Source organism: Rhododendron vialii, chromosome 7a (genome assembly GCF_030253575.1).
Source record: "Rhododendron vialii isolate Sample 1 chromosome 7a, ASM3025357v1".
In the NCBI taxonomy this organism is placed as follows: domain Eukaryota; kingdom Viridiplantae; phylum Streptophyta; class Magnoliopsida; order Ericales; family Ericaceae; genus Rhododendron; species Rhododendron vialii.
This window is the reverse complement of record NC_080563.1, coordinates 16059408-16070000: the sequence shown is the minus strand read 5'-3', so window position 1 is coordinate 16070000 and position 10593 is coordinate 16059408. Positions and strand designations below refer to the sequence as shown.

General features: G+C 37.1%; 1 protein-coding gene across 1 annotated transcript; it reads right to left on the bottom strand.

Annotated features, from left to right (window-relative positions):
* Positions 1-1855: 1855 nt before the first annotated feature.
* On the bottom strand, positions 1856-9411 carry LOC131333773 (probable transcription factor KAN2). Its single transcript, XM_058368505.1, has 6 exons — positions 8429-9411; positions 7315-7391; positions 5100-5145; positions 4831-4981; positions 3317-3374; positions 1856-2368 (listed from the first exon to the last, which is right to left on the bottom strand). Exons 1-6 carry the CDS (start codon positions 9039-9041, stop codon positions 2282-2284), a joined length of 1032 nt encoding a protein of 343 aa, XP_058224488.1. The 5' UTR covers positions 9042-9411; the 3' UTR covers positions 1856-2281.
* Between the last annotated feature and the right edge of the window lie 1182 nt (positions 9412-10593).

Below are 10593 nucleotides of genomic sequence, written 5' to 3'. Positions count from 1 at the left end.
CAATAATAACAAAAATGAATAAATAAAATGAGATGAAGGGTGAAAGTCGTCGTCGGTAAATATGGGATGGACTCAAATTGTTGGCTGCCATATGCGCATGGATCAGGATCAATCTCGAAAGTTTGGGCGAATATATGCTCATTGGAGAATCCATCATCTCACTTGGGTTACTCTATTTGAGACAGCTTTAGAGTTCAAGTGAATTCAGGTAACGCTACTGTCTTTTGGGAACATACCTGGTTGGGAGAAAAGCCTTTCAAAGAGGAATATCCCAGATTATTCGCCTTATCTACTCAACGGGAGGCGAAGGTGTGTAACATGCGGGGTGACGTGAATGGGGGATGTTGGGAGCTGCTATTTTGGAGAAATCCTTTCGGAAGGGAGAAGCAAGAAATGGAGAATTTGAAGCGGAAACTTCAGGGTGTGATTCTAAACCCAACCAAGCCTGACCTTTTACAGTGGAGATGGGCGGTGGACGAAAACTTTTCTGTGAAATCAGCGTACGAACAGTGGGAACTCACTGCCCATTCAAATAATGCTTTCTTAGGTTCTCTGTGGAAAAACTTAAGTCCCCCAAAAGTTGAAATCTTTGTGTGGATGGCTATTAAGGTGAAAGTGGCGTCCAGATCTCTATTCCTAAGCAGAAATTTGATTAGCGAAATTCAACAAGCCCTCTGTCCTCTCTGTTCCGAGCACCTTGAAACAAATCAACACTTGTTTCTTCATTGCAGATTTTTTTGGGCTGTGTGGTCGGGAATTTTGGAGTGGTGGAACGTCCAGTGGGTATGTCCATATACGGTCCTAGACTTAGCTACATGGTGGTTTGCTCATGGATTCCACAATCTGGAGAGGTATATATGGAAAGTGTGCTTTTATGCTACTATGTGGTCTGTGTGGCTGGTTCAAAACGAATACGTGTTCAACAACGCATCAACTCGGGCTTGGGAGGTGGGGGATTTAGTTAAAACAAGGGTCGAAATTTGAATGAAGGTAAAGTTTGATATCAAAGTGTATACGGTGGAGGATTTTAAGGTGTTCCTAGATGGTATTCGGAAAGTAAAACTGTAGCCTTTTCCTTAGGCACATCATCCAACCGTTTGTTGGAGATGTTTTTTGTTTGTTGTTTATGGTTGTTCTGTTGTATCTTGGCTTGTTGAGCAAAGATGTAATCCCCTCGATGTACCCCTTTGAGATTTATAAAATCGTTTGTTTGCCGAGCAATAAAATAAAATAAAATAAAATGAGATGAAGGGAGTATCTGTTATAAAGTCACAAACTTATTGCACTGGAATGTACCTCTTGAATCGTACCGGCCTTCATAACTCATACATGGATTCATAACATCTGTTTGTTATCATTTGACTTGATGTTACGATTTTTACAATAAATATTATGAATTTAAGGAGATTCAAGGAGTGCATCCGGAACACAGTCAATGAGAATATGTATTGTAGTGCACTTTTTTTTTTTTTTTAATATATTCGGGTTTTTTGATCACCAACATATGTGCACTTGAACCAACGCCAAGACCCTAAGTTAATGACCATCATACTCCATAATAGGACTCAAAGAGCTTTTTGCGAGCGATGAGAGTGAAATTCGCCATACTCTCAATCGACCAAACCCCATGGGTTATTAACCCCAAAAGGTTAATATATTCTGCACAAAATCAAACTCTTAAAGCTTAAGGTGTTTTCTTTTGATCTTTGTCTTTTTCTTTTTGTAATATTCCCTCTTCTTTAATTTGGTCTTACGTATTCAGTTCCGAGTTCTTTCCTTTTTATTGGTGAAGTGTAGAGCACGTGACAATGCCTAGCAAAGAATGAATAGAGAGAGAGTTCCAACTGACAACTCATTTCATTTGGTAAACATATATATTTCATTTGTTAAATGTAACAATGTGTTCCCATTACATGCAATTACCAAGGATCACCCCTCATACTTTAAGCTACATAGTTAAATCTCTCTCTCTCTCTCTCTCTCTCTCTCTCTCAATTAGAGATAGCATATTTACGTAGGAAGATATGTATCTCACAACTTGATACAGAAGACGGACATACTAGCTTTTCCCTACCCTTCTCCTTTTGTTGCTTTCTGTCTTTCTTGTCTTCTTGTCTTCCTTTAGTACTCTTTTCCTTTTCTTTCTCTTCCTCTTTTCTTTTTCTTTTTTTCTCCCTGATTTCCCCAGTGGAGTACCTGATTCTCTTCACCAGCCCCCCTTCAGAGAGAGAGAGAGAGAGAGAGAGAGAGAGAGAAGGAGGAGGAGGAGGAGGAGGAGGGTTCACTCTGGTGTACACAAAGTGAATTCCAGATTGGGCTTCTTGGGGCTTATCTCTTCATAGCTCAAGCACTTTGGATCCATATCCTTCTGCCCAAAGAGAAAAACGGAAAAAAAATGATCATAAGAGAAGTGTGTTGAAAGTAAGAATCAAAAGGACATTTTGACCAAGGGGAATAAAGGAATATTTATCAGAGGGGTGCTTAGCTATGGTACTGTGAAAAGGCTGTCGTATTGTGTCTCATGTGCAACCACACAATATTCTTCTTATGCACAATCCAACAAAAAAATTGGCACAATACCATAGTTCCTCATCATCAACAAGATGTATCATGTTTGTGTACTCGTTAAAACAAGAAAAATAACGAGTCATGCATTTATATACAAACAGGTGCCCAAACACACACACACACACACACACACACACACACACACACATATATATGAAACTTTACAAACTAAACCTTCATCGAGAAATCTTGTTCAGATGAAAAACACAGTAATATAGTAAATTTTGAGATCGTGGACACAATGGTGGTCTTGGGTTTGTATTTATCGAATTATTGATCACCAATTCCACTTAAAAGTCTAAGCTGCTAGGATGCTAGTCCTTTGAAATTATGTCAAACAATCAGTATTTATTCGCTGCTATGGTATCATGTTGAATTGTTGAGTACTAACTCAATTAGTAAAAACTTAAGCTCAATAGCAGCTTTATTATTTGTATCCTAAACACAAACAATAGACACTCATCCTTGTTATTCACACTCTCAATAGGAATGACAGAGGTGCACAACCATCGATTGATCACGATTGTTGAACTTGAAAATGATTAATTTCTCTAGAACGGACTTCATTTTTTCTTTTTGTTTTACCTCAAAATTGATCCTTGAATTTTTGCAAGAGACTCACTCAGCTTTATGTGTTAAGTTGCCTTTCTCTTTTTTCTATCCCTTTCTACTTTACATGGTTTTTTTTGTTGAAGAGAAGGCCATTTTGGTGAATGGAATGGAGTCATGTGTGAGTGATATTAGGTACCTCAAAAGATGGTATGTTTCCTCCACAATCCCTTGTTTTTCTATGCAACCAAACTTCCCTGCAGCAACAAAAAAAAAAAACCAAAGCAAAGAAAGCAATACTGTCAGGTTAATAAATTTCTTCTGTCGAGCCAAAAAAAAAAGACCAAAAAACCGAAGCAATACTTGGAGAATATTTCAGTTCAGATTTGAGAACAGTAAAACTGAGTATAGAAAGCCATCTTTTTACTGTCTTGTTTGGACTTTGCTCAGTTTATAGGCTGATTCAGATAAAGTTGAACCCACCACCCCATGTGATACTATAGTTCCAATGCCCATGAAAAAACAGACTTGCAAGGAAGTTTCACAAGTCGGATATACTCTTTTGGAACTCGATTCTAACACTTTTTTGTTTTTTTAGAGGAGCAAGAGGGTAATTTCAATTCACCACTCACCTAGACAAGGCCAAGATGGACTTTAAACACACACATACACACAAACCCAAACTGCCGATGGGTGAGGCACTTGGGCCTTTGTCTGTGGAGTTAGCTCCCACATCGAGAGTTTGAATTTGTGTGTGTGTTTAACACCCTTATTTTTACCATTTACACTTTTTTTTTTATTTTTTTGTTCTTATTTGGTTGCCTTTTAAAGTACAAATTAAAACCAAACCACTAGAAGGATAATATTACGCATTCACCATAACAAAGATAGAAAATGGATGTAGAAATGAAAAAAACAAGTACAAAAATCACTACCCTACTCTTTTCGGGGGTTGTTTATAACAACTTTTTTTTTTAACTAGCCGATCAAAAAAAAAAAAAAAAACAATTTTTTTAAAACTGGTCGTGGGCAGATGGAACAAACCAGTGTTACAATTCCTTACGATCTATCCGATTTCCGCATCTCCTCTTTTTTTTTTTTTCCGCATTTTGATAGAAATTGCCCAGTTATTTTTTGACAAGCATATCTTCACTTCCTTGAATCTCAGAACCCTTCATTCTTCAAAGCAAGAAAGTTTGCATAAATAGAGAAACAATTTTCGCTTGTAAATTCGTTAATGACGCTCAGTTTATGGAAAATACGCTAAACACTCTTTAGGAACTTTTATATATATATATATTCTCTCAAAGACATACACCATGGCTTCGAAACAGGTGAAATGTGGCTTGAGAATCCAAATTTTCTGGCTCTATGTCTACCTTAATTAACCTCCGCTTAATAAGCGGTAGACCGTAGTCAACAAAATTCATTGTGCCTTCTTGCAAAATTTCCCTTTATTTTATTTTGGTTGCAGAAGTTGTGCTTAATGATTGCCCCAACTGATCTAAAGTTTTAGTTCCGCCTTTGATATGCCCGTTTATGAAGGAGATCTAATTTGGCCTCACGGGATGCAATTTTAAGCGGCATAACCAATACATTACTCATATCTCAACAGCCTAGCTAAGCTTTTAGATTAAGTTGTATACCAATGCCACAATATGCACATATCCATAACGTATATAGTATATAAGAACTTTATCGAGTTTTAATTACCTTGAAGAGTTGCTCCAATGGGCATGATTTAGTTGCGGATTCGGCCCCTCTTGAGTTGATAGCTCAGCCTTTCTACGGTTGTGAACATTTTCAAACATCATTTCGTCTGAAGTTTCTCCAGAAGACCCATTTTCATACACTTCCGATTGTTCTGTATATTTGTGAGGATAAAATAATTAATAGTAAACAATTTCAGAATTCCCAACTCATAATTCCAATATATATAAATGAAGGTAAATGTAAAAGTAGGTAATTATTTAGGGCCAAACCTGAAGAAGCTGCCGCTCTATCAGTTGTCTTCACCGTTCGATACATCTGCAATTAATAGGAAGATAAATATTTCAGTGAAGCCATAGAAGCAGAATATTAATGTGTCGTTATACATTGCCGAGCCAAAAAAAATAAAAATAAAACAGAATTACACAAACTTAACATTTGATGACAAACACCTACTAATGTGGCTCATTAATACGAAACTGGAGCCTCCACATCATTTGTATTTGGTAACACGGGTGTCCGAGTTAACTAACTCGATTAGCTCTGAAGATCAATTCTACCGTCTACCAGTGGGTGTCTCCGGGGGGTGTCTCCATTAAATCAAAAGCAAAGCTCGGAATCATTCTTGATGGGAAACGGTTCCCATTTTGCACTAGAGGAGACAGTCGAAATCTAGACTGTCCAATAGTGCAATCAAAGATTTCGGATCTACTCAGACTCTTCACGGGAAGAATCGATGTATGGTCCAGATTTGGACTGTTTTGTCCGATCCAAAACTTGGACCGGAGAAAATCCGATCCCTTCTTGATGAGATTCTTGCATTAAATTATGATTGCATGCCCATTATCTATATACCTTAATGGGATATGTTTTACACCCAACTACATAATGTATGAGAAATGAATTAATTAAAACAATTGAAGAATGTAGAAATGCATAAATACCCTTCTCTATACAATTCAGTAATTTTAGGCCCTCTTTGATAATAGTGACAAGTGGATGGAATTCGTAAGGAGATAGGATTGGAATTGGTAATGAGAAGGGATTGATAATGAATATGTTTGTTTAGGATGAGATTAGATGATGAGATTATTAATATTATGTTTGTTTGAGATGTAATTAGATGATGAAATTGGATTGATATAAGATATTGATAATGAAAAGGGGTTGGAATTAAACTACGAGTACTAAGTCCCAATGAGTATTGCTAATACCTCCTGTGGTCCTGTGGGACTATCAATCCAGACCAATTTTGAAAATCAAACAAAGTATTATTAATACTATCACCTTCGCAATGCAATCACAACCTCAAATCCGTTTATCAAACGGGGCCTTATGGTACAATGCTAGTAGACAAAGTAAGTAAATGTGGCTATTTACTGGTCGTTAATTATCTGCTGCTCCCCGGCCCTTCGTACAATGCTCCCCGGCCTTCGTACAATGAAGAAAACGTGCTACCATTATAGAATAATATATTTTGTCTTTCTTGTTTTTCATAAAAGAAATCAGTATTTTCTTAAACTTGCGCTTGAGCTTTTCCATCTCAAAAACAAAGTACTTCCTTTTACAATTTCTAAATATTTTCATACCAATTTAAAGAGCAAAGAGTTCAAAAAAGTAATGCACAAAAGTTAGAGTTTCTCGACCAAGATTTTGTGACGGAGCAAATGGTTCTCAGCGGAAGATGGTTAATTTACGCAGCGGAAGATGGTTGCGCATTGTCCACATCCTACTGGACAATGAATGCCATAATACTACGTACCATTAAAGTTCCAAGTTTTACTGCACTTTTTTAACGTTATCAATGATCTATAAATTTTTTAAAGACATATGTTGACGCCTTTTTTCGTGCAGCAAACATTACGTACCCACAGAGTTGTGGTTAGCATTTTTCAAAAAATAAATGAGAAGTGATATTTCAACATCACTTGATTAACATTAATTTGTTTTCTGAAAGTTGTACAAGAAATATACTCCACCATTTTACTCCTGCCAGTTGAAAAAAAATTTACTCCCATTTTACTACTTCTGATGTGTTTTTGTAAAAAGCACTTTTTTTCTCTCTGTGTGCGTCTGTCTTTCTGTCTCCAGTGGTTAAATTTTTCTCTTACATGGATGGTTCATTCTTCCATGCAAAAAAAGCTGCTCTCAATATATAACTTGCAGGACTATCAGATCTAAGAGAAATACAAGTGCTGTGGATGGATTTGAGAGACCTCTGTCTCTCTCTCTCTCTCTCTCTCTCTGCAGCGAACCCAAGACCTTGGAATTTGAAATACTATTTATTATAACACCCTTATTGAACTAGTTTTAGGCTGTACAAAAATACAAAGTTGAGCTACTATCAAATTCAGACACCACTTTTTTAACTGCGGGCACCTAAATTCGAAAGATGTACAACTATAGTAATAGTAGTTTGGTGCAAAAAGATATTAATAATTTCTGAGGGGGAAAAATGCACTTGAGATTTAAGAGGTTCATTTTTACCTGTAAATGGGATTTAACATGTGCCAAGGTGAGATCTTTGACATCCATGAGCTCAAGAACTGACTTGGGTGTAGCCCCTAAAACCCCCCACACACAACAAATTAGTATTATATTAGTGCCAATTTAATTAAACTAAATTAAATACTCGAGGTTATGTCGTATTTCTCTTGAACGGCGAAGAAAAAATTCATGTATCCTGAGAATAAAAATAAAATAAATCTTTGAAATAAAAAATATAAACACTGAGAGAGTCTAAGAAAGTGCACTAGAGTTCGTAATTAATTATTTTCCTAATTCTATATCTTATAGATTTTCGGGTGATTAAACATCTCCAACCCCAAGATCCTCCGATCCTCTATTCGGGAATATAAAAGTAATGCATTCTATTCAAAGAGTGATTTTGAACTGTTTTCTAGTATCTTTCGTAAACTCCAAAACTATTTCTAGCTCTCTAGTTTTCAAAAAAAATACTCCAAAAGTCGAACATTCTTCATTTTTCTCCACAATGTAAATTATCATTGTCTGAACTTTAACTAACTAAAAATACTCAATATTTGTCCCACACCAGAAATATTATAAATCTCTCTTAAACCATTATCAATATTATAGAAAAAAAAACGGGTAAATTAAAAATTATACCCAGTTGTATATATTTTTTTGTTCCACTCTCCAAAAATATAGAGGATCATCTTCTCATCCTCATATCTGAAGTATCAAAATCCATCCTCTCGGGAAGAAGGGTATTGCACTCAAAAATATGAAGCAGATAGAGAGTGGGTTGGAGATACAAACCCCCGTGGGAAAAAAAATTTCAGTACTGAGCGGGTATCACGTGGTGTCCGCTCGTGCATTCGAGCCGTCCATTCCATATTTGAACGGCTCAAATTTGGAAAGAAAAAAATAAGAGATAAAATGTTGAGATGAGAGAAGAGAGGGGGTTTCAATCTGAACCGTCCAAAAATATATCGGACACTTCGGATATGCCGAGCGGGTACACGTCGGATATAGCCGCTGGACGCTGAAAAATCTCTCATAGACTGGAGTTGGGTAATGTACGGATATATGTGAGAATGACAACTTTGACCAGAGAGAGAGAGACAGCGGAAAAGCTTACTTTCATGGCCACCCAAGAGCTCAACGGCATGAACGAACCGGGCATGGAGGGTGGTCGTCCATCGCATCCGAGGCGCCCTCATGCTCCGTTTCGCCGGGAACCTCGGAAAGAATCTTGACCGGATTACCCCTTGAGACTGGAAGTAACTAGGACAGTTATTGGTACTAGTGGTGGTGGTACTCCCACCATTTGTGCAAGATGTATCTAAAAAAGACTGTTGAGGAAATATAGGGTACGAAGGAGGGTAATTTTGGTACACCGGAATCCCTCTTATGGGCCTCAAGAAACGAAGTTCTGGGCTAAGCCCGTATTGTTGTTGCTGTGGCTGTGGCTGATGCTGCAGTTGTTGAAACAGTTGCGGTGGCGGCCGGTGGCGGTCGGTGGAGGTGGGCTCGGAAGGCCGCGGATTAGAGAGAGAAAGATCGAAGCGGGAATCCGGTTGGGCCGTCGAAGAGAAGGAGTTTCTGGAGCCCAAAGCTCTTTTCCAGAACCCCAAATCCATGTCTTCTTGCGCTGTAGCAGCACTAGTTTTCCAACTTGATGTGGGGTTTTTTGTGCTGTTTGGGGGGCTGATTTGGAGAGAGAGGTCTGGTTGTGGTGGAAACAACTCCATTTTTCACTCCAACCAAACAAGCCCTGTGGGCTATGAAGATCTCGTATATTGTTCTTCCTTCTTCTTTTTTTCTTCTGCTTCTTGTTCTTGTTGTTCTAGGTTTTTGTTTCTTGTTATGAAGAATGGAAGAGGGTTGTTGATTTTAGGGGGTTTTGATGATCTGGGTTTTGGATTTTGAGGTGAGAGATTTCTGGGTTTTCCTCTTCAGATGGAGATTTAAGGAGTCGTTGTGGAGATTTCAGATTGGGAGGAGAGAGAGAGAGAGAGAGAGAGAGAGAGAGAGAGAGGGGAAATGACAAGGAATGGAGTGAATAGTTGTTTCATTTGTGTGAAGTATGTGTGAGAAAATGACACTTGAGGGAGAGAGAGAAGTCTCTTTTGTGGTAGAGATTTTTCAGTGTCGAGCGGGTATATTCTCCGTGTATATGTTTAGTGCATTCGAACCGTCCAATACACTTTTGGATGGTTCCAATTAAAACATTCTCTCTCCTACCATCCTAACATTTTCTCTCTCTAAATTTGAGCCTTTCAAATACGGAATGGACAACTCGGATGCTTGAGCGGATATCATGTGGTACCCGCTTGGTACTGAAAAAAATTTCCTTTTGTGAACGTGGGGGTAGGGTGGAAAGGGAGAAAAAGATAAGAGGAAAACAGTTTTTTTCTTTTTCTTTTTCTTTTTCTTTTTCTTTTATTCTCTCGTTTTATTTGATGGAAAAAAAAAAGAGAAAAATCTTTCTAACTTGTGAATGTGTCTCTTAACAAGGCATCAAATATTGAATGGTGTAATGCGATTCATATACACACAAAAAGAATAATAAAACATTATACTAATACAATTCGATCATGTGCATTTTAAGTTTGTCTTGAGTGCTTTCCACAACACTTTTATGTATCTGGATTACTGATTGACTTTTTCTATTGTGTTGTTATTTATGGTTAGCTTATGATGTCTTTACTTTGTATTTTTTCCATCCAAATTGATTCACTTGCCAACACTACTGTTGCAGGGGGAGTTTCGATTTCTACTCTGTTTTCATTCTATTTTTAAGGTATTTAAGTATTTAACAGTGTCATTTTCATTACCCTGGTTTAAATATATGCAACCGTTGGGGTCTTTTTGTCATCAGATTTTCTATATCTAATTTGGTTCTCTTTATTTTCTTATTTTCGTACTTCCAATGGAAATTCTTGACAAGTGCAGCTGGACTTTCACAAATAGAATTATTTGCTTGATAGTAATATGCATGTTGTTATAGTGGTATTAAATCAATGTCACGTGATAATCTAACATTAGAGCTGATTGAACAAATTTGATATTATTATTATTATTTTTTCCAATCGGTAGGAGAGATTATTACATCATGTATGAACTATAAAGTACAAATCAATGGATACTACATCCATTATGTGAGAGTCCAAGAGAAAATCAAACTCTACAACAGAATCAATAGGATAAATAAGTCCATTATCAAAGAAACCACAATTACTATAAACTCAACTCAATTACAAGCTCCATTAAGGGAAGAAATAATCTCAACAAATGCAAAGA

Bases quoted from the DNA above. Each gene is read 5' to 3' on its own strand.
- LOC131333773 (XM_058368505.1), bottom strand. From the start codon at position 9,041: ATGGAGTTGTTTCCACCACAACCAGACCTCTCTCTCCAAATCAGCCCC. The intron at 5,146-7,314 runs GTAAAAATGAAC...TATTAATTGCAG, and splicing joins ATGTTAAATCCCATTTACAG to ATGTATCGAACGGTGAAGAC. The intron at 4,982-5,099 runs GTTTGGCCCTAA...ACAAATATACAG, and splicing joins TAGAGCGGCAGCTTCTTCAG to AACAATCGGAAGTGTATGAA.